General features: G+C 45.5%; 2 protein-coding genes across 8 annotated transcripts in view; one reads left to right on the top strand and one right to left on the bottom strand.

The window, feature by feature from the left end:
* The window catches only part of Cluap1 (clusterin associated protein 1), a 31,678-nt gene extending 13,374 nt beyond the window's left edge, over nt 1-18,304 (bottom strand). For 2 of the 6 annotated variants that reach the window (XM_076937274.1, XM_076937275.1), the window contains exons 1-7: nt 18,165-18,304; nt 15,170-15,281; nt 13,620-13,704; nt 12,454-12,633; nt 9,508-9,603; nt 8,360-8,443; nt 3,038-3,171 (exon numbers count right to left, since the gene is read on the bottom strand). In XM_076937274.1, the coding sequence (XP_076793389.1) occupies nt 3,038-3,171; nt 8,360-8,443; nt 9,508-9,603; nt 12,454-12,633; nt 13,620-13,704; nt 15,170-15,270 (680 nt within the window). In that variant the 5' untranslated portion in view covers nt 15,271-15,281; nt 18,165-18,304. Of the gene's footprint in view, nt 1-3,037; nt 3,172-8,359; nt 8,444-9,507; nt 9,604-12,453; nt 12,634-13,619; nt 13,705-15,169; nt 15,282-17,083; nt 17,337-18,164 lie in introns of those variants that run through there. The other 4 variants (XM_076937276.1, XM_034505146.2, XM_034505148.2 and 1 more) reach the window with 4 other exon arrangements.
* C6H16orf90 (chromosome 6 C16orf90 homolog) lies at nt 18,191-22,563 on the top strand. 2 transcript variants are annotated; one of them, XM_034505149.2, is made up of 3 exons: nt 18,191-18,327; nt 19,161-19,514; nt 20,081-22,563. In XM_034505149.2, exons 1-3 carry the CDS (start codon nt 18,309-18,311, stop codon nt 20,236-20,238), a joined length of 531 nt encoding a protein of 176 aa, XP_034361040.1. In that variant the 5' UTR covers nt 18,191-18,308; the 3' UTR covers nt 20,239-22,563. The 2 variants fall into 2 exon arrangements, with proteins under 2 accessions (XP_034361040.1, XP_076793412.1); XM_076937297.1 differs by lacking the exon at nt 18,191-18,327 and adding an exon at nt 18,615-18,738.
* Nucleotides 22,564-23,964: the final 1,401 nt, after the last annotated feature.

Genomic DNA, 23,964 nt, shown 5'->3' with positions numbered 1-23,964 from the left:
GGGCAGTGCTGGAGAACTTGCCCTGATGGTGTCTGTGCAGGAGAGCTGGTGGGCTGATTGCCTCAGCTACCACCCAGGCTCAGATCCGGGTCTTTGAGCTGCCCACCCCAACATGTATCTCATCTAGGAAGTGCTAGAGATCTGCAGGACCTCCATGACACAAAACAGCAACAGGATATCTGAGAGGAGTCCCAGTGAGGATCCAGTGTTGATGGTGTAGCAGAAGCCAGGGGCATCTTAGTAAGACCATTGACTCAATGTGATGAACATTTGCAAATAAAGATGTGTGGACCAAAGGGTATACTGTGGGACACACTGTGATACACTACAGCTTCCATATTAAGATTCTTAAAAATTAATTTATTTTGAGGGGTGGAGGTGGCAAGAAAGGGACAGGAGAGCGAGACTGGGATGAAGTGAAAGTCAGAAAGAATCAATAACAAGTTAAGAAAAATTAAATCTATTAGGACACAGTTCTGTGGATTTCACTTCAATGAATCACAGGCTCCCACAGGGTTAACATAGTGTTAACATATGTGCTGTACATGTCTCTCAAAATCAGTAAGTAATCAAAGTCTACTGTGAACATGACAAAGAGGTAAATAGGCCGCTGCAAATGAGAGCTGTTTTAAAACAAAATGAAATGAAAGCTGGCAATACAGAAGCCTGTTTGAGCTGGTTGGTGAGGTTTCCTTTTCCCTCTCAGTATTCCTTTTCCTTCCCTTCCTCCCCTCCTCTCCCTGTTCCTCGAGTGCTGGGATTACAGGCTCACTCCAACACGCCTGGCTTTGTTATTAATCTTAACAGGAAAATTCTGATCTTAACAAATAGAATGAGGTGCTAGAGAGATGTAATTGAGCACTGGCTGCTCTCCAGGATGACTAGAGCTCAATTCCCAGCACCCACCTGGCAGCTCATAATCTCTAACTCCAGTTCTATAGGCTCTCACACATGGTTCACAGGTATACATGCAGGCAAAACATCCATACATATGAATTTTTAAAGAATTAGAATTAGTTATAGGAGAATGTGCCTACAGTCCTGTGGCATCCTGTGGTAGCTAAAGTGCTAAGATACAAGGAAGTACCCCTTTAGCTCAGGAGTTGGGAGACACACAGACTCCCCCAACTCCAAAAAAAAAAACCAAAAAAAAAAAAAAAACCCAAAAAAACAAAAACAAAAACAAAAACAAAAACAAAAAAACCCTTATATTGAAAACCTTGAGGCATGTTCTGGGTCTCTTTAGCAAGGCTGCTTCTCATACGAGCGGAGACTGCGGACACCGCCTTCTACCTGGGCTGAGAATGTTCTCTTTCCAAACTGAAGTTCCCCTGAGTACATCATGGCTCAGACTGGGGTTAAATTCTTGGCACCAATATCCTGACAGGAATGCTGGATGACACCGACCAAGTAAGGGACAAACGTGTGGACAGACCCTTTGTCTTGCACAGCCCCTGAATCTTGGGGCCACTTTGATGTCCCAGCATCACTGAGACATCAGTTCTGACTGCTGAGGTGCTTGCTTGTCCACGGCATCAAGAGAACACTTATCACAACTACAGAATGCTTCACAAATCTGTGTCATCCTTCCAGGTCCATGCCATTCTGTCATTCCAGTTTCAGTGAATGTGCTGGGAAGCAAGCACCTGAGACAGTTTTTAAAATGACACAAGGAGTTGGGGATGTGGTATTTGAATGCTTGTCCCTCAGTTGGTGAGTGTTTGGAAAAGATTAGGAGGTGTGGCCTAGTTGGAGATGTATGTCACTGGCTCTGAGGTTTCAAAAGACTTGTTCTATTTTCCAGTGTGCTCTCTTTCTCCTGCTGTGAATCAAGGTGTGGATTCCCAGCTGTCCCTGCTGCCATGCCTTTGTTCCAGCATGGACTCTATCTAACCTCTGGAACTGCAGTCCCTGCTAAATGCCTTCTCTCATACATTACCTTGGTCATGGTAACTTTTGTTACAGCAATAGAAAAGTAAGACAGAGGATAAAACAGATGGAAAGAGAACACTAAGCTTTTAAAACTAGAACAGAGCAACTTTTCAATTTAAAAGATTTGGGGCACATACCTTTAGTCCCAGCATTTGGGAGGCAGAGGCAGATAGATCTCTGTGAGTCCAGGCCAGCCTGAGCTACACAGTGAGTTCCAGGCCAGCCTGATCTACACAGTGAATTCCAGGCCAGCCTGATCTACACTGTGAGTTCCAGGACAGCCTGATCTACACAGTAAGTTCCAGGACAGCCAGAGCTAAATAGTGAGATCTTGTTTTGAAACAAACAAACAAACAAACAAACAAACAAACAAACAAAGATGGTGATTGGGGCTGAACTAGAATGAGTCTGCTTTAAGGATGACTTTGTTAGTGAGTCCGAGGACTCTCGTGGCAGTGACTTCAGCAGAGGAACAAGCGAGGCTCAGGGGTGGAAGGTGAGGCCCCTTGGTGCCTTGCTCTTGGTGCCTGTGGTTTGCCAATGCTCATTCCCAACATTGTAAAAAGAAAAACCAAAAAATATTGAGCCCAAGGAGGGAAGGCAAAAACCAAGTAAATAGAAGAGCACAAAGAAAAACCTGAGGAATACACAAGAGGTTCCATTGACACAGGCAATGTTCCGGCCACTGAGACACTGCTCAGCAGAACTGTTTCTCCACTGAGCCAAAGTCATAAGGAAAATGAATTGCTGATAGGGGAGGAATTATCAAAGTGAGATGTCTAAAATCTACTCAACCCAGAAGATGGCAGGATGTTCTGTTTCAATCTAATGTGTGGTAAGATTTCAGAAGGCCAAGTAAATCCATCCAGATTTACTTTGTCTCATGTTATGAGAAACCACAAAACTTAAAGAGTCCAGCCATGTTGCAGACATAGTAAAAGCCTTACAGAGAGTGAGAGCGCACAGTAGTCTGCTTTTAGGACAGGCAGCAAGGAAACTGTGGCATGGAGTCTCTGTATGTGAGGCTACTTTTTGATGGCTGAACAGCTCATGCCATGTCCCTTCCTCCAACCTAATGTCCACGTACACACTCTAGTGACTCTACCTGACACTCTGCAGGGTCTGCAATCGCTTCCGATTTCTTTCCAGTTCTAATTTTCTCTTTTCAATTTTGGCTTCTAAATTTGCTTCATCAGAGGCCACGTTATTGAGCAGGTCTTTAGTCTTCTGAACCTGTGCCTACAACGAACAGGAAATAGTGAGATAAGGTGCCAGGGAGGGCTGTCACCTGGTTCTGAGCACAGAGCTCCTTAATACTTTGCACAAAGCAACATCACACAAACCACACAAGAAAGCAAACCAACAAAAGCCCACCCCTCCCCCACAGTAACTTATTAACAAAGTACTTCCAGTGACAGGAATGAAAGGAGGGTACTGGACAGAGAATACCATTCTTGTCATGCAAAGTGGGTGTTTCTGTCCATGGAAGCAAACAAAAGTGGAGAGAAGAATGTCCTAGTAAAGACAGACAGGTCATAGGATTTGTGTCCAGACTGCTTGGTTAGGATTGGGCATTGGTCAATCACTTTGCACTGTCAGCCTTCACTTGGGCTGTTCCCTGGTTACAAAATACCAACCTAGGGAGTGGACACAAATATATATACACACACACACAGAGAGAGACACACACAAACACACAAAGATATGCATACACACATACATAGAGACACAAAAACACACACACACAGATACACACACAGTCACAGATACTCAGACATAGATACACTCACAGACACCCATACAGATACAGATACATACAAGACAGACAGACAGACAGACAGACACACACACACACACACACACACACACACACACACACACACACACACACAGAGTTGGCTCAGGAGGGGACCAAAAACAAAACCTTCATGAACTAGCCTCAGCTGTGACCCTCTGTCTGCTTTGATGGACAAAGAAGATTCCTTTTCCCTCTATGGTAAAGCTCAACTGAAACTAAAATAAATGGAGAAACTGCTTTATTGGTAAAGTCAATGCAGAAATGGATCCCACAGCAGCAACTAGCCATTCTGGTTAGATGCAGCTTTATAACAAGGACGAGGCACAATGGGACAGAAGCTTGGGGCTGTTGGCAATACGGTGTGTGTGTGTGTGTGTGTGTGTGTGTGTGTGTGTGTGTGTGTGTGTGTGTGTGTGTGTGTGGAAGATCACTGGCTATATCCGCAGACATTCCTATCTTTCTAAGAGCACATCTGCTTGAAGTGGCATGGTAAGAGCCAATGTGCTGGCTTCATGCTCGTGCTGTGAGAAGCCAGCTGTCAGAGCCTCGTGGTTCAGAGCACCAAATGAGCTACACCAGAGTCGGGAGCACAACCTGGCTGTGTGTGAACTTCCTCCCCATGTTGTGACTGTGTAACCCTGCATGAAGTTCTGATGGCAAGGTAGGATTCCCCCCTGGTACTCTGCATGTGTGGTAATACACCATAAGGGGTACGCTGCATGTGTGGAAATACACCATAAGGAGTACTCTGCATGTGTGGTAACACACCATAAGGGGTACTCTGCATGTGTGGTAATACACCATAAGGATACGCTGCATGTGTGGAAATACACCATAAGGAGTACTCTGCATGTGTGGTAACACACCATAAGGGGTACTCTGCATGTGTGGTAACACACCATAAGGGGTACTCTGCATGTGTGGTAATACACCATAAGGGGTACTCTGCATGTGTGGAAATACACCATAAGGGGTACGCTGCATGTATGGAAATACACCATAAAGGGTACTCTGCATGTGTGGTAATACACCATAAGGGGTACGCTGCATGTGTGGAAATACACCATAAGGAGTACTCTGCATGTGTGGTAACACACCATAAGGGGTACTCTGCATGTGTGGTAACACACCATAAGGGGTACTCTGCATGTGTGGTAATACACCATAAGGGGTACTCTGCATGTGTGGAAATACACCATAAGGGGTACGCTGCATGTATGGAAATACACCATAAAGGGTACTCTGCATGTGTGGTAATACACCATAAAGGGTACTCTGCATGTGTGGTAACACACCATAAAGGGTACTCTGCATGTGTGGTAATACACCATAAGGGGTACTCTGCATGTGTGGTAATACACTATAAAGGGTACTCTGCATGTGTGGTAACACACCATAAGGGGTACTCTGCATGTGTGGTAACACACCATAAGGGGTACTCTGCATGTGTGGTAACACACCATAAGGGGTACTCTGCATGTGCGGTAACACACCATAAAGGGTACTCTGCATGTGTGGTAACACACCATAAGGGGTACTCTGCATGTGTGGTAACACACCATAAGGGGTACTCTGCATGTGCGGTAACACACCATAAAGGGTACTCTGCATGTATGGTAATACACCATAAAGGGTACTCTGCATGTATGGTAATACACCATAAAGGGTACTCTGCATGTGTGGTAATACACCATAAGGGGTACTCTGCATGTGTGGTAATACACCATAAAGGGTTTCCAGCTGTTTACCTGCAGGTCTCTGCAAAGCCAGGGATCCACCAAGAAATGACTTTGGAAGAGCAGACACTTGCCAAGATTCTCAGGGACAGGGTGTCTTTTGAAACTACAGTTATTGTCAGTGAATTTATGGCCTCATTGTGTGTGTGTGTGTGTGTGTGTGTGTGTGTGTAAGTAAAAACCAATAATTTCTGTGGAATTTGTGTGTGTGCCTTGGCTCAGTGTCTAAGCTTTACACATGCCAGACAAGTAATTCTATCACTGAGCTGCAGATCCAGCTCAGCACACTACTTTTCTGATTCTTCCTTTAAAAATCACTAAAAGTCAGGCCTGGTGGTGCTTGCATTTAATCTTAGCACTCAGAAGGCAAGGTCAGGCAGGTCTCTTGAGTTTGAGACTAAGTTGTTCTACATAATGAGTTCCAGGCCAGCTACAGGTACAGAGTAAGCTCTGTCTTTAAGAGAAAACAACAACAACAACAACAAAAGAAACCCAAGTGGCAAGAGCAAACACACATAAAACTCTTTTAAATATATATACATATATATTTATATGAATATATATAATTATAATGAATATATATATATATTCATTTATTGCAAATGTATTAAAAATTCCAATACAAGTGTAAATTCATTCTAACAGGAAGGTGGTGGGTCCTTACTTAACAATTCTTTTTTTTTAGATTAAAAAAAATGATGTACATTGGATTTGTCTAAGACTATGCACATGTGTGCAGTGCCCAGAGGCCAGAAGCGAGCACCAGAACCCCTGGAATTGGAGTTACGGAAGGGTGTGGCCTAGCTAACGGGTGCTGGGAACCAAACAGGCCTCTGGAAGAGCAGTATGTGCTAATCATGAAGCTATCTCTCCAGTGCCCTTAACCCCAAACCCTTGCCGGTAATGAATATTTTCTGAGTAAGTCACATTACAGCTTAGGGAATTTATCTGACCTTAAAATCTTTTCTATATTCCTCAAGTAATAAAGATCAATGTATAAACATGAATCTCCAGCGTCTGGAAATAATTGGCCTGCACCCTGCAATCTATCTAAGAACCCATGCTATCAGTTTGCTTTTGCTTTCAGAATTATGAAACACTGGAGGTGAATGTTTTTTGATAATGAAGAGCTCACAGGAGCTGTCCACCAAGGAACTAACTGTGCCCCTTGAGGAGAGCTCACAGGAGCTGTCCACCAAGGAACTAACTGTGCCCCTTCAGGAGGACCAGCTTTTAATATTCAGTGCTCAAAGTGTATTTGGCCATGTTCATTGATTCAGTTAGAATATCGGTATGTATAAAATATGGTTATTTACAGATTTTTAAATCTAGACGCCATCCTACATTTACAGAACAGACAGAATACAAAGCACTTGCCCTAAATTAGGCGAGCGGAGGCTGCTGTGAAGTCTAGTTGCCTTTGTCCTTTTGTTTCCTGTGTAACAGGAAACAGGAAAGCTACAACCAGGCAGGAACACAGTACATGGCCACTGTCATGTACTCTCGGGGTCATCGCTGTCTCCCTGTGTGTCCTAGGGACATTTCTGTAGCCAGCAGGAGCAGCAGGCAGTGCTGGCGTGGTTCTGGGTATTCTTCAGGCTGGAATGCTTTCCAGCTCTCCTTACATTGCATGACCTCACTTTGGTAAGTGTCAGCCAGCTAATTGATAGAATGCTTCTAGTTTGTCAGTTGATTCCGATTATGCATCTCTGGCAGGAATACCATGGAGAAACTTCACCCTATAAGCTGTCATAATCTCAAGTTATCTAATGATGACACCTTACTTCCTCCCTCAGTTGAGGGTGATGCTAGAACTTCACCTGCTCTCTTGCTCTTGTAGTAAGTATTGCATTGGTAGTGTCCTTGACATTTTTTCATTTGAGAATTGATTGTTTCCTATTTCACTGATTTATACTATAAAGCCAACTATTGTAATTCATTTATTTTGATGGGTCAACAGTCCCTGGTTTGGTCAGGGAAACCCACCAAGTTGGCACCATGTCTCTCCTACAGACCCCTGGTAACCTTTGAACACCTTTGTTCCTCCTAGTACACTAAGAGGCTGCATTTCTCCTAACCAGCTCTGGAATGAGCCATTTTTTTCTGGGTGCCCTGGCTCCCACTAGTAGAAAGTAGCATTTAAAAGCCAAGATCCAGGTGCTTGCTATACTCAGAGCTTAAGAAAGCATGACAGAGCTATGTACCTGTGGACATACATGAATAAACAATGCATCTACACGCGTGCATCTCTAACAAAACTAGCCGACAATGAGGGAGTGGGAAAAGATGGTGACCATTCTACCTATTATAGGGCATCTTAGAGTTAAGGGTTGGGGTGTAGCCTAGTGGTAAAGTACTTGTCTAGCATATACAAAGTCCTGAGTTCTAAACCCTTCCTTATACAGAGACAGAAAGAAAGCCTAGGATTGTTTAGGTGCCCAGCAGGGAGGAACTGGCTAAACAAAGTAGGATAATATTCACCAAGACATCAGAACAAGAATGGCTACGTTACTTTAAAACTGGTGAATTTTTTTTTTGGGGGGGGGGGGAGTGGGGAAGAGCTTGTTTTGAGAGACTATCTCTGTGTAGCCCTGGCTGTCCTGGAACTGGCTTTGCAGACCTGGCTGGCCTCGAACTCAGAGATCTAGCTGTCCTTGCCTCCTGAGTCCTGGGATCAAATGCATATGCTACCACTGCCTGGCAAAAAACTGGTGAATGTTTAATAACTTGAGAAAATGCTTTTACTTATAAGGAGAAATGTAGTAGTCACAATGTAGGAATCCTAAAATATCCTCTAAGTTTCCTGAAGCCCCTCTTACTCTGTCTGCTGCACACAGATCATATATTTGAGTCCCAGGTGTTAAGAACAACAAATAAAGCCATGCAATCTTACCAAAATGTCCTTGACTGCGACCCTCATCACCTTCTCAGTCTCGTTTATCTCTAGAGGTCTAGCAATGGCTTCTGTTCTCAGTTCCTAGGAGAAATAAAAGCACTTACACATTGAGACAAAGATTTCAGTTTTTAATTTAACTAATAGGTTGTCATTTTTTTCCTTAAGAGTCTGGTTGTTTCCTGAGATGTGCTTGAACTTTACGCCATCCCCCATCCTCCTACTCCCAAACTGCTGGGATTACAGATGCTCACCTTCATGGCCAGTGATACTCCCTCAAAGAATGTGATATATATGTCACACTGATTCTCTAAAGTTTAACTCAGTGGTAGACTGCACTGAACTGCAAGTCATAACATCTTCTTCCAGCTACCTGGAAGTGCTACCCGAGATCACTGGTCACAAACATTTATGTTATAATCATCTAGGAAAACTTTGAAACTCCTAATGCCTAGACCATATTCCATATCAGTGACATTAACATGACAGCTGGCTTAATAAAGATGTCTGGGGGCAGTGAGTTATGGGAGCCACGAACTGAGAGTACACTATTGAGAGCAATGCAGAGAAGAGGCCAGGAAGAAAGTCTCAGCCTCAGGCCACATGCTGAACTAGAAGTTAATGATATCAACCATCTCAATGTAAACTCCCACTCCTAACCAAGAAGCCATTTGTGGTTAACAGCTGCTAGAGAGAGGAATCAGTCTTCCTCAGTGGAGCAACACCTAGTGTACTAACCACACTCAAGGTCTTCCTCAGTGCAGTGACACCTAGTGCACTCACCACGCTCAAGGCAGGCTCACACTTATGAGGCTGGCCAACAATAAATGGATTCCATGGTTTTTCCTTTTGACTGTCTTTAGTTTTTTAGAAAGAAAAAACTATGGAGTTGGGTATGTAAGGGAGGGAGAATTTGGGAGAAGTTGGAGGAGGGGAAAGAATATGATTAAAATATATTGTATGAAAAGTATTTTTAATTAAAAATGATTAACACCAGTGGGCAGTGTCCACTAGAATCAGAAAAGGATTCACGCCCTCTACCAATTTCCCACACTTTAGCCCACTCAATCAGGAACAGCTCAGTATAAGTTGGAAGAAGTACAGGGTAAGAAGACAGACTTTTCATTCCTAAACTGATCACTACTTACCCTCAGCTCAACCTCTTTGCCCAGCAAGTCATACAGAGAAGCTCCTTTGGCAGTGATTTCAGAAGCAAGTTGTCTGGCTGCTTTCAAATCTGCAATCTGGACAGAAAATTGTACATACAGAACCCTTATTTTTCAACAGGCATTCAGCTGCCACACTGCTAGCCTCCAGGCAGGCGTGTAACTACGGAACACATGTCTGCTAGCCTCCAGGCAGGCGTGTAACTACGGAACACATGTCTGCTAGCCTCCAGGCAGGCATGTAACTACGGAACACATGTCTGCTAGCCTCCAGGCAGGCGTGTAACTACGGAACACATGTCTGCTAGCCTCCAGGCAGGCGTGTAACTACGGAACACATGTCTGCTAGCCTCCAGGCAGGCGTGTAACTACGGAACACATGTCTGCTAGCCTCCAGGCAGGTGTGTAACTACAGAACACATGTCTGCTAGCCTCCAGGCAGGTGTGTAACTATGGAGCACATGTCTCAGCAGCCCTTCTTACTGCTGTAGGACAGAGCTCCTGGACACTAACTCAGGAAACACTGACAACATTCAAATGAGACCAAATCCATTTTCCTTTTGATTGTCTGGTTATTTAGAAAGAAAAAACTATGGAGTTGGGTATGTAAGGGAGGAAGAATCTGGGAGAAGTTGGAGGAGGGGAAAGAATATGATTTCTGCTCTCTCAGAAACCCAACTGTAACATCAAACTGAATTCACAACTAAAGGTACGAGCAACAGAAAGTTGACATGCTTCCATTTGGACTACGTCTCTACTAGTAGAAACCACAGGGGCAACCTGAGGGACATATGTCCGAAGAGCTGCTTTGAAGCTCAGGGGAGACCAACCCCACTAAGCACTTAGACTCTCATGGGCTCCCACAGGGCTGATGCCAACAGCTCTGATGCTGACTCAGACTTTCTTAGGTGTGCATAGCCCTTTCTTCCTTCAAGATGTTAAATCCCCAAGAAGCCCAAACATAGACACAGGCATCCTTGCTCTCTTTCCTCATGAAGTAACACTGACTTTCTCTCTTTACTTTCAACCTACCAGCAACAACTCATTATCTCTCCCTCCCTCCCTTCTATCCCTCCCTCCCCCTCTCTCTGTCCATTCTGTGCCCTGTTACAGTTCTAGCTTCTCCTCTAAAGACCCAGGGTGCCACGTTCCAGTTCTACATGCTTTGCCTGCCTGACTGGCAGCAAGTACCCCCATTTTTCTCTAAGACTCACCTCATTGTTTCCACTTCTCCACAGTAGTATGGGCCACAGCTCAGTCTCTGGCATCTCCTTTCTGATTTCCTTTCCTTTAATCCCCCTGCATGTTGATGCCTTCTAACTTTCTGCACTAGCTTCCCATACAAACTCTTCCCAGGCATCTCCACTTGGACATCCAAAAACTTAATGTCTGCAGTGAAACTCAGGACAAATATTTCACTAGCTACAGTGGCTATTTTTATCTTTAGATTACTTAAAAATTAAATATTAGAGCCCACTTCCTTGACTGTGCTAGCCACTTTAGCCAGCGGCTTCTGAAGAATAAGCCCAGAGGCAGCCCTCGCACACCAAGTCTGGCAACACAACCTGAGGGTCTCATGTGGTCTCATCTTCCTCTACTCACACCCACACCCATACAATCTATCATCAAAGCACAACTAGGTCTGGGCTGGCGAGATGCCTCAGATGGTAAAAGGTGCCAGCCGTCAAGCCTGATGATGGAAGGAGAGAAACAATTCCCACAATGCCCTCTGACCTTCCTGCCCACTGTGACACTGAGCACTATACACATAAATTACCTTTTAACTGAACCTCAACTGTGACCTCTGGCTCCTGGTATGTGCCTTTCAGGCAAGCATGAAAATCACAATGCTTTCTCTGGGGCCTCAGAGAAAAGAGTTGCCCTGGCACCTGATTAATTTGTTTCTTATCTGGGATTTTTTCATTTCTCAGTTCCACATCTGAGCCTTGGGCTGAGAACCTCTTCAGTTGCTTCTGCTGCGAACTTTTTTATGGCAATATATGAGAAGGCCCTGGCGATACCCTCCCACCCCAAGACAGTAACCCAGTAATTCTCCATTCTTCTGGGGTTTTTGTTTTTCCAGTTTTTTTTTTTGGTTTGAGACAGGGTTTCTCTGTGTAGTCCTGGCTGTCCTGGAACTCACTCTGTAGACCAGGCTGGCCTTAAACTCAGAAATCCACCTGCCTCTGCCTTCCAAGTGCAGGGATTAAAGGCGTGTACCACCACTGCCTGGCACTGTTTGGTTTTTCAACACAGGGTTTCTCTGTGTGGCCCTGGCTATCCTGGAACTCGCTCTGCTGAAAACTCCATTTTCTACCCCAGTGTAAAAGTCAAAAGCTTTTCTGAGGCCAGAGGATTTGCTATATTATCCTCTAGCTTCCACCAGAGGGCTTCCTCTGCTGTTCTCAAAGGAACAAAACACACAATGGGGGATTATTCCGCCTCTCACTTTCATGGCCTGGTGGCCTGTCCCTTCCCCACTCTCACTTTCATGGCCTGGTGGCCTGTCCCTTCCCTCTCACTTCTACTAAGAAGTCATGTATACCTGAAGGCCCTGGTGGCCCTGCTTATGATAACAGCCCTGACCCTAAGCGCACTGCATTCCCACACTGCTCTGCTGGTCTCCAGGACACTGACTGCATCAGATCTTCCACACCTCTGTCACTGTTGTTCACATTCTGATTCCTCCAACTAAGCAACCTGTATCCTCAGTGCCCGAACACCATCTGATGAAATTAGGCTGGAAGCCAATTGGATTTCTTGTGACTTGCTTTCATCCCAACACAAATGAGAACAAAACTGTTCCCACAGACTGAAGAGCCATCCTCAGTCAGCCAGCAAGGAAAGACGGAGTGCTGCAGGTTAGACATCGTCGACTGCCATGGGTGAGACAAAGACATCTGCTGCCACAGACTTCGTCATCCTTACCTTGGAGCCCAGATCAAACTTGAATTTGCTGATGTCCTCCTCCACTCCGTCGGAGCCCTCCATGCCTTTGGTCTTCATGGCAGTGTAGAGGACAGACGTGATCTTCAGCAGCTCCTTCACCGCGTACCCGTCGGCCTGGTACAGCTTCTTGGTGTTGAGCTTTATATGTGCCTTTGTGGCCTGTTTTGAGACAAAGTCCTGCTTTGCTTTCTTTCTTCAGACAGAGTCTTACTATGTAACCCAGGCTGGCCTGAAACTTAGTATGTAGTTGTTCAGACTAGATTCAAACTCTCAATTCTCCTGTCTTATCCTTCTAAGCACTGGAATTACAAGAGTGTACAACCATACCCTGCTTCAGGTATAGTCCAAATCTCATGTAGGTAATTTGAGAATATCTCCGCCAGCAACTGTGATACAACTCTTACCGAGTTTTGTTTTTTCAAGACAAGATAGAATACATTGTAAGTGTCCCGTATTGTGATAAAGAGCAACCTGGGGAAAAAACCCAAAACTATAGATGCATTCATCTTTGACCCAATAATTTCAGTTCTAAGAACTACTTTAAGCATAGACTCACTAAGTGAAAACCAGAGGCTATTCACTACAACATTATTTCAAATAACAAAGGCTATAAACTACCTAAAAAACCTATGTAAATAACATAATTGTGCAATATTTATGTTATCAATATTAACTCAAGTGTATGAGGAAATTCTATATGTATCTGGAAAGTTCTCCAAAATATACCATTAAGTGAAGATAGCAAGATGCTACACAGGATGTGTGAAAGGAAACATATGTATATTATTTATATATTATTAATATATATTATTTGTTTAAATACGCACGAGCAAACTGCGGGATCAATGTAAAGCAGTGGATGTGATGATTATAACTCAGCCCAGGGTGCACATGGCAGAAAGTTGTTTTAATCCATATAAGTTAATGATCTAAAACTTTTGAAGCATAAAACATATTACTTACCTAAAAATAAACAAATAAAGCCATATAAGTAATGAGTCAAAAACTAAATAACACTTTGGTGACACGGTTCCAGAGAAGCCTGGCAATGGGATACTTTTAGAAAATGATTTGAAAACAGTTCCAACCAGGAATCATCTTTTTCTAATTTATTTGTCAGTGCCGTAAAATAACTATGAACTAACCATGAATTGGGCAATTGCCTTAATGAAAAAAACTCGGTCTTGTTCAGTCTCAATGTCAGAAGGGATGTCGGTCTGCGGCTCATACCTATCAGAAAGAAAACAAGCATGAGCCAGCATGATGAGTTCAAGCCCCAGACCCTGTATAAAGATGGAAGGAGAGAATCAATTCAATACTGTCCTCTGACCTCCACGTGTGCATATGCACTCTCGCAAAGTAATAGTAAAGTGTAAACAAGCCAAGTATGGGACCCAGAGCACAAACTAAATCTAGCTCATGTCTAGCTTTTGTGAAAATAACCAAGACCGTGACTCAAGCTGATAGCCCTTGGCCCAAGATAGACACTAGGACCTTCACTTTAAGAAGTGGCAGAGTTGCCGGGCAGTGGTGGTGCACGCCTTTAATCCTAGCACTTGGGAAGCAGAGGCAGGAGGATTTCTGAGTTCGAGCCCAGCCTGGTCTACAGAGTGAGTTCCAGGACAGCCAGGGCTATACAGAGAAACCCTGTCTCGAAAAACAAAAACAAAACAAAAAAACCCAACCAAACAAACAAACAAAAAAAGTGGCAGAGTTGTTGAAATCACTTTGATTTACTAACAATTCGCCAAGGCTCAGAAGACTGAGACTCTTACCCTTGCGTTCATACAGTCTGAAAGATAAGAACAGTTTTTACATTTTGAAAGCAAAGCAAAGGGGCTGGAGAGGCAGCTCAGTGGTTTAAGAGCATATATCATTCTCCCACAGGACCTGTGTTCAGTTCCTCACATCAATGTCAGATGGCTCCCAACTGCCTGCAATTGCAGAATATTCAACAGACATCTCATGTAGACTGAATTTTAAGTGTAACAACTCATACAATATTTACTATCTGGTTCTTAACACAAAAGGTTGCCAATCCTAATATAAGACTTTTAACACAATGAAAAAAATCTGCATTATGTCTTGTTTTTTATTTTTAGTTTACTTTCAATTATGTGTATGTGTGTGGGTCTGTGTGTAAGGATGTGCACATGCCTACCAGTGCCCAGTGAGGCTGGAGGGCTAAGGTCCTTCCGAAGCTGGAGTTATGCACAGTTATGACTCATCCAACATGAATGTTTGGAATCAAACTCAGGTCCTCTGAAGGGCAGTCGATGCTCATAACCTCTGAGACAGCTCTCCAGCCATGTTTATAATATTTCTAGCACAGTATATCCTGAGTGTGCAAGCAGGTCCTTGATGCTGAAGTAGAGGCTGTACTAGCACTCTAATGAGGACAGTCACCTACTCCATGTTCTTTAATTCTCATGATTTCTTTCATTTCTTAAATATTTGAGACAGGGGCTCTCACTATGTAGCCCTGGCTGGCCTGGAACTTGATACGTAGGCAAGGCTGACCCTAAACTAACAGACATCTACTTGCACCATCATGCCTGGAAGCTCTTTCCAGGTTACAGCTAAATCCATCCTATGCAGACTGCACTGTAGCCGCCTTCACATCACCACAAGTTCCAGTTAGCTACTGAGTGAAGCCAACTATCCATATTGAGGTGTGAATAAAGTACATTCTAACCTTTTCACAAGCCACAGAAGCACTTCAGAGACAAGCCCAAAGTTGGGTGTGCGGAAATTCTCCATAGAAATATGGCGCGGATACCCCAAGGCTCTCATCATCTCTGTGAAATCTGTCCAATATAAAACACAGTTCAGTCAGTCCTTACCAAATAGCACCTCCTTTTGGAAAGTAATTAATCTTAATGCTTTCCCTTCTTAATTGGGTCTTCTCAACTCCAGGTGCTGAATTCATCATTTCTAGAACAGGACAGGAAAGGGGAAATATGAACAATATCTAGTTTAAAGGGAGTAGATTTTCTTCAGAGAAATGGGGCTTAGGTATTACCAAGATCAATTACTTCATATTCAGAGAAAATTTAAGAGGATGGTTGAACTATATGTAGTATTTAGATTTTACTTTTAAAAAAAAATTAGTAAACAGTAATATTGTTAAGTTGGAAAACACCTAAAAAAAAAAAAAAAAGCCACACTGCTTGAAAGAAAGGAGAAAACAAACACGAAGAAAGTGAGACTTAGAGATGAACACAACCAAGCCTGGCGTTGTGGTGTGCACCTTTAATCCCAGCTCTCAGGAGGCAGAGGCAGCAGCAAGCTCTGTGAGCCTGATGCTAAGCTGGTCTACAAAACAAGTTCCAGGTCATCTAGGGCTGTTCAAGACAGGAAAAAAACCTTGTCTTGAAAAAAACCAACCAACAATCTCTGAGTTCTTACAATATGCTGATATCTTAAACATGTTTCCTGGCTATGTAATGTCTACTCATACTTATTGAAGATAGGTATTCAAAATGCACTACTGACCATTCCAAATAACCTATCTGGGCAACAAAGCAGGGCAGGCAGATTGTGCAAGATCATGGAAGGGAGGGATGATACAAAAATAGCCTTCCCTTATTTCTTTCCCTTATGTACCTATGAAAGGAGTCAGGCTTTGTCTTTAGCTAAGTAATGGCTGTAAAGTTCTCCACTGTTAAATGGGGACAGTCTCAGAGATTACACAACTATACAGCGTTTATTTAAGGTAAATATTCTGAAATACTCTTTTTAAATATTCTTTCCAGTACAATGATCGCTATTTAATGAGCCCAGTAAAGTGCTGGCCTTATCATAAACTATATGGGACAGCCATAATTACACTGTTTCAAATACCCTCAAATCCCAGCCGACATGACCGGAGTGGCTGCTACTCTTCTGTAAGCAAAGCAAGATTTTTGGGTCACACAGTCCCATCAGTCATTCTAGCTGTGTGAACCAGGGGTAGCTATACTACTTAACTTACAATTAAAACTAGGAACAATAAGAGTGAAATATAACAGCCTGCCACAAAAAGGATGCTTCCCCCAAAGAGTAGAAACGAATAAGAGTATTCCACTTCCCCACTCTCTGGCTAAGTTCTCTGCTCAGTATTTGGCGTCCAGGCAATCTGGATTCAAACTGTAAAGCTACTCGTTCTATCCATCACTTGTCCAAATTACTTTAACCTCTTGCTGCCTGTTTCATCTCTATACCAGGGCACAAGAACTGCCTAGAGTAAACGAAATATTGCCCACATAGAGAACGGCATGTGACAGACTAACACACAAACAAAACAACAGACCCTCAAAAATTAACAAAAAACCACGCAGCAACAGACATTCATCCAGTCACTTCCTCGGTTTTATTGGTTCTTTCTAAAAACTCTAATACAGAAAAAGTCTCCAATTCCCCAGAACCTTTCTAATGCGGCTGCAAATGTGGCTGTGATAACCAGAGATAAAATGAGGTAAAATTAAACATTCAGTTCTTCAGCCGCCCGAGACACATTCCCAGTGTTCTAGCTACACGTGGTCAGTGACGGACAGAACTTTCCAAAGGTGCTGTAAAGTTCTGTCAGCCCCTGGCTGGCCTGGGGGGCCACCGGCCTGCCTGGACCTACGTTTCTAGTAGGGGTCCGGCAGGGAAGCCTGGAGTCCCTGGGAAGCCCAAGGGAAAGCCGGGTGCTGCCTTACTGCGGAGGTCGCGGAAAGACATGGCGCTCTGGTTCCCAAGAGTCCACTGAGGCGCCGCTGCTCGTCTCTTTAGAGTTCGCAGGCCCAGCACTCTCCGGTCTCTATAGCAACACTCAGAGGCCTTGGACAGCGTGCGGTCCAGGCCAAACAAGACAGGAAGCGAAGAGATGTGGTGCGCGCAAGCGCACGATACAGACCAGCAGGTGGCGCTTTGCATCTTGAGAGCTGCTCAGAGTCCCAGCCATCACTGAGCGCTTTTGGCTCCGGTCCCTTTGTACCTCTCATTGCCTCACTAATATAGAGAGAGCACTATCACCTTTTGTGACTGAGTCTCCTTTGTATTTGTAAAAGCGTAGCTAAACCCTGCAGTCGAAGCCGAATATAGTATCCACAGAATGACAGGAACGAAGATGCCCTACCCTGGGCAGAATTCGAGAACTGTACCCGGAAGGATTTCGTGCACGCACAGCTGGTCAGTATTCACGACAAGCCGGAAATTGGCGCCCGGACTCGCGCGCCAGAAGTTGCCCTGGAAACTGTGGTTAATTTTGAGCGGGGAGAGGTAGTGTTGGCGTATCAACGCCTCGGTGCCAGATTCAGCTCAGGCTCTACAGAGAGTCCTCCTCGGTGACTACTAGAGTCGAGGACAACTGCAACAAAGAACAGCTGGGGAGAGATGAGCTGAGCCAAGAAGGGTGGGCGAAGAGGAAGGAAAATGGGTAGGCGCAGGATGTAAAGGTGCCCTTGGCTAAGACATTGTGGTACAGACCAAGAGGAGATACTTAAGGACTTAAAGTATGTGAAGTAGGGCCACACATCTGTCTAACATGGGGGACAACGCTTTTGAATAGTCTTTGCAACAAATGGTTTTGAACCAATGAGCAGTCCAAAGCAAAGAAATGAAACACCATAAGTATCTATGTACAAAAACAAGATTGTAAAACCTAGAACTAAATTTTACATAATGAAACAGAAAAAGGTTGTGACGAAGTTAAGATTCTAAAGTACCTGTAGTTTTATATTTCTACCAGCAGAACATTTGTTCCAGTTTGTCCACATGCACAGGAAAAAAAATCAGCATTATCTACACATTGCTTAACCTATGAGAAAATGGATAATTAGACAAGCGTCACCCAGAACCATCTTCTCAGCATGATTAACATCTCTGCAGGTTTGTTCGTCAAACCCTTGTTCTTCCAACCACAGATGAGGATGCCAAAGCCTCTAAAAGGTCATCTAGAGAATGACTTTCCAGCATACCAAAGCCAAATTTGTTTTATGTGGCTTGCTCTCAATCTGAGGATCAGTGAATTTACCCTAGGTTTCTGGTCCCTTCCCTTGCCCTCCTCCCTCCTTGCCCCTGACCTGATACCATCCTTTCCCAAACTAAGGGGTCCAGGAAGACTAGAGTCTTTACTGTGACATCATAAGGACCAGTTGCCATGGGAGACCTGCAGACCCACCCCCTAGGCAGGGGAGAGCAGGCCCTCCTGCACAGAAGGCCTGGCCACTCCTCCCCCACCATACTGGCCCTCCATGGAAGCCTTGGTCTGTGCATTCTCTGAGCTTCGAATAAGAGAAGGTGCCTGGCTGCAGGGAGGAGCAGCAGCAGAGATGCCACACTGTCCCAACCTGGGCCCAAAGCTACTGGGGAGATCCCAGGGACGTGCATGCTTGGGAAGGGAGTAACTCCTGATCTAGGCTGTATGACTGGTTCAGTCATGTCCTCTTATGCCCACTGTGCTTATACTGGTGCCAGCATACTCTTTTCTGGAGTAGAGAGCACAGAAAGGGTTTGAAGTGCTCAATGGGATCTCATTGCCAAAGTCCTGGGCCACTTGGGTCCCTCTGTTAGGGGAGCAAAGAGGAGTAATGAGAACAGACAGGAACTGAGGCTGGGTAGCCTGGGGATGGAGGCTATCATATGAGCTGGTACTTGCATTTTCCCCAGAAGCTGGGCCCACTGGCCATCACCCTCCTGTTCTCTCTCTCTCTCTCTTGCAGATGCAGTGAGCTGGGCCCCAGGACGCCCCAGCCACCCTGATACACCACCCAACATCTATGAGGGAGGGTTGGGGGCCCAGCAGCAGCAGGGCCCCAGTGCCCAGGGAAGCAAGCCCAAGAACTTCCGATTGCGACACCTCCGGAGCCTGGCTCTCTACCTGCCAGGCCACATGCAGCCTGCTGGCCAATGTGGAAGCCACTGGCTAGGCCGGCTCATGGCTGGGGGCAGCCTGACACGGCCTGAAGGCTCACCCTGGCCCCTGGACCTGCCACAGGGGACCCTGGGTCCAGGTAATGGCCACTGCTCGTCCCTTCTGGAAGCCCACCTGCCCAGGGACAGCCTGGGAAATACAGGTGAGCTCTGTTAAGGCAGGACTGGAGACATGAGACTGAAGGGAACTCAAATGGGCCTTTTTCATTTCCTAGCCTTCTGCCAAGAACTAGGAAAGGATGCAGTGGCCAGGATACACTAAAATAATGTCATGCTCCAGGGGCCAAGATCTTGTTTAATTTTTTTTTTTTTTTTAAATCCGTGTGCCCCACTATTGGTTTAGAACATCGATGTACACAGTAAGTCCTTTGAAACCCCAGGGATAGTAATATGCAACTGGACCACAGCAAAGCCTGCTGGGATGTGTAAGGTAGAGGAGACGATCTGGGACTAGGAGTTTTGGGTTCCTATCCTCACTCTGTATTTTGATGGACCTTGGACAACTTTGCCTCAGTTCCTTCATTTTACAAATGAAGGATTCATGACATTTCAGTTTGACCCACTGACATCCCTTCCTCACCCTCACTAGTTCTTTCAAGGAAGTAGTGCCAAGCCCTTCAATTGTTTTGAAGGTTATAAGGGCCGAGGACCCCAAGGCAGTGTTTTAGATTGGGCCCCTCTGAGTGACTTCTCTTTCCTTTTTCCTCAGCTTCCAGTTCCAGCATGGACCCAGCCAAGGGTGTCCCCTCCCAGTCTGGTCCCCCCGAGGGCTTGGGACTCAGGCCCAAGAGGTCCTGGAGAGCCTTGGAGGAGACCATGTGTCCCTTGTGCAAGAGAACCCGCTCTGGGGCCTTGGAGAGGACATAGGAGCCAAAGTGCCAGGGTTGGGGAACAGTAGGGGAAGGATGGCCAAGAAGGAGGCGGTGGCCAGGGTTACTGAGGAAGGGTTCAGTCCCAGCAGCAGCCCTCCCCATTGAGATGGCCCCCAGAGTTGCCCAGCACCAGACCTGGGCTAGTCTGGGGAAAGCATGAGGAGGGAGGGAGGAAGAAGATCTGAGAGGGACAGAAGAAATGGAAGCATGCCCATGCCCTTGCAGCCTGCCCAAACTCTGGTCAGCCACTTGTACCTGGGAGGTCAGGCCGAGCAGAGAATCGGGTTCCTGAGAGGCCAGGGAGTCCTCAGGTCTAATCTCAGTAAAAGCCAAGGCCTGCACCTTCTTGTCTGTTTGTCATTAAGCCAATCCAGTCAACATAGCCCTGCATCCACTCCAGGGGGTACACGGAGAGTCAGGAGCCAGGTTTGGGGAGGCTTTGTGGATGAGGAGCTGCAGAAAGTGATAACTCTAGAAGGCAAGCCAGGGGTCGGGGGTGTCTCAATAGGCCTAAACATAGAGCATGGCATTCTGGGGCAAAAGGATGGAATATGGGTTTAGTTTAAAGGAACCAGGACACCAACCAATGCAGACATGTTGGCCTGGACCCTACACTGCCCACATCCAGGGTTTAGATGAGTCTAGGAGCCCATCAGGACTGGCACAAGTATTTTTCCAGTTAGACTAGAGTTCAGGTACTTGGACCAAGTCTCTGCTATAACGTTCTGTAGCCTCCCAATAATGTCTTCCCCCAGACTGTGACTAAATTAACTGTCTCCAGACAGCATCGACATCCACCAGGGACATTTCCACACTGGTTGTGAACATGACCAAGGCCTCTGCTGACCATGTGACTTTATTGTCCTTGGAGCCTTCTCTAAGCCATGATGCAGGCGGAGGACAGGAGGGTTGGAGAAGAGAACTATAAAGTTGCCCACATGGACCAGGTTCTAATTCCAAGCTGAGAGCTGACAGTGCTGGTATGAATTGGCAGGCAGCTGCTAAGGACCTTTAAGAAACAGGCCAGTTAATGCCTTCAGCAATGGAAGCCTTCAAGTTCACAGCCCTCTACAGGACAGCTGCCTGCATGCTGAGCCATCAAGAAGACAGCAGCAAGCTCCCCACCCCTCAGCCCTAGCCCACTAGGGCAAAGCACACAGTGTGGAGAGGCAACAACTAGAGACAGGATGAGACTAGTGAAAGTCTATTTATTTATTTGTAATGAGACTACACGCTACGATTTGTTCAACACTGGGCTGGACACTGCAATAATTATGGGACTAAAGGGAGACAGGTTGAGGCCTTTGAGTTGGATTTATGAATGCCCATGTCAGAACCTTCTGGAAGACTCTTCCTTGACTACACAGGGCAGAAATGAAAATCACATGATCATCACTGACTGAAAAGGGAGAGGATGTGGGGCTGGGGCCTCAGCACAGAACCAAAACCAGTCAGGACTGGCCACCTGCTGGCTAGTTCTGTTGAGGAAGGGGGATACTTTACTGCCTTGGCCTTCCTTTGTGGAGACCCTTCCCTTTCTGAGGCCAGGCAGCCTTTAGCTGGCTCTATAGCCTGAGAGCCCTGAGCCAGGAGATGCTGAGGGAGGGAAACATTTAGTAATGAGGCCTGTCAATAAAGCTGTTTTTCATCAGTCTGGGATAGTGAGGGGCTGTGAGGACACCCTGACAGGCTCCTGTAACACTGCAGCAATTCTGGGCAGGACTGTGACAGCGAACACTTGGGGGCACAAGGGAAAAGATGCTGGAAACTTGAGATGTCTGCTGCAAGCAGAATTCATGGTACTGACAGAGGCTCTGCCTCAGAGGCTGAAGGCCCACAGGCACCAGCTGCCCTCTGCTCCCAAGGCCAGGTCCCATGGGTCCACAGTAGCAGAGATGCCAACATAGAGCTCAGCCTCCTCCTGTGCACTGACCCAGGCCTTCAAGTTTCAGCTTCTAGAAGGATAAGCAGGGAAGGAACCCAGAAGCCAACAGCTACCTGTCCTTGGCCCAGCTCCAAGTGTATGTCAGCTATGTGGAGCATGCCAGGATTCAACAGGCAGGATGATCCTTCTGGACAAGAAGAAGCGGGCAGTAGAACACTGGGAACAGGGAACTGTCCATCTAAGTGTCTGTGGAGAAGACTAGTTTCTGAAGCTTTTAAGTTATTGTGAAGGGCCAGCCCCTCTTTCTCTTTCCCCAGTTTCCAGCCTTTCATGGAGGAGTAGGAACCGTTTCCATCATGTAAGCTTCTTTAGGGCACTCCTAAACAAAAACTGCCATTCTCCTTGCTGTGCCTCTTTATTCTAAGGTTCCTGTGTCTTCGGGGTCAAAAAATGTCCACATGTTTTCAGCAAAGTTCAGTCCATCTTGTAGGAAGGAGCTGAAGGAGCAGGAGGCAGAGGAGAAGCCTGGCAAGCCCTTTCCCAGTGAATGTAGACACAGCTGCCAGGCCATTGGGTGGTGCCAGGGCATGGAGGCAGGACAAGGACTCCAGGTGAGAGGAGAACCTGAGGGGAAGAGAACATGGTACGTGAAGGCACTGCAGGATGCTTACCTACCTCACTATCTGTCTGTGGTAGTTAGCTGAGCCAGGGTATACCAAAACATGAGGTCTTCTCTGGCCCTCAGTCTAATCAGTGGCCAACAGGCTCCCCTGGGACTTTATACAAATATAAGCACTGCCAAGATTCACATCTGGATATGTATCAAGCCTCTATGTGGATGGCCAATGGTGTGGATGCTGCAGCACCCAAATCTCTTCAGATCTGCAATTCTCTGTCCTCTTGGCCTGGGAGTCCAGCTCTCAGCAACCAGAATGGTTGCATCCAAGCAGAATCTTATCTTCCTGTAAAAGTTGTCAGCATGGGAAGCCCACTCAGGACATTGGAGAATCATGGAGACGCACTGGTGACAGTACTGGTGTCAGAGTGAAGTCTAGGTAGAATTTTGAGGAGCAGCAGGCATGGATCACAGATCACTGGGTGCCTCTTCTAAAGTGAAGAATCTGAGTTCCTGGGGTCTCGAATAGGAGTTACTTGGTCTTTCTGTACCTTTCCAAGGTTTGAATCATGTAAATCCATCATTTAAACAAAAAACAAGAAAGGAAAAAGAAAAAACTTTGTTCAGGGTCTTGGGAGATGGCTCAGTGGTTATGACCATTTGGTGCTCTTTTCAGAGGACACAGGTCAAATTCTCTGCATCTACATGGCACAACTGCCTGTTCCTCTAGTTCCAGAGGATTCAATGCCCTCAAAAATTCTCAAAGAGATTTAAAACTTTTTTTTTTTTTTTTTTTTTTTTTTTTTTTTTTTGTAAAGCCACTCGGGTTGGAGAGATTGCTTGGCTGGAACAGTGACTGCTATGTAAACACACACCTGTATAAAAAGCCTTGTTGGCAGCTGGGGAGACAGAGACAAGAGGCTCTCTGAGACTCAATAGCTGGTCCAGTTAAATCAGTGAGCCACAAGTTAAGATGAGAAACCCTGTCTCAAAACTAAGGTTGAGGAAGTAATTGAGGAAGACACACCATGTTGAGTGAGCTCTATGCTCCACAAATGTGCACACATGTATGCATATGTATATGATCACACAAAGTCCAGGGAGTAAAAAGAATTCTGGCAAGTGGTTTGAGGTCTTTGGTCCCTTGCTCTTCAAAAAGCTTCTGGACCTGCTGTGAACTGCTCACAGGTACCCTGCCTAGAGACTTCTGGTTGCTACAA

Source organism: Arvicanthis niloticus, chromosome 6, assembly GCF_011762505.2.
Source record: "Arvicanthis niloticus isolate mArvNil1 chromosome 6, mArvNil1.pat.X, whole genome shotgun sequence".
In the NCBI taxonomy this organism is placed as follows: domain Eukaryota; kingdom Metazoa; phylum Chordata; class Mammalia; order Rodentia; family Muridae; genus Arvicanthis; species Arvicanthis niloticus.
This window is presented reverse-complemented; position numbering and strand designations above follow the sequence as displayed.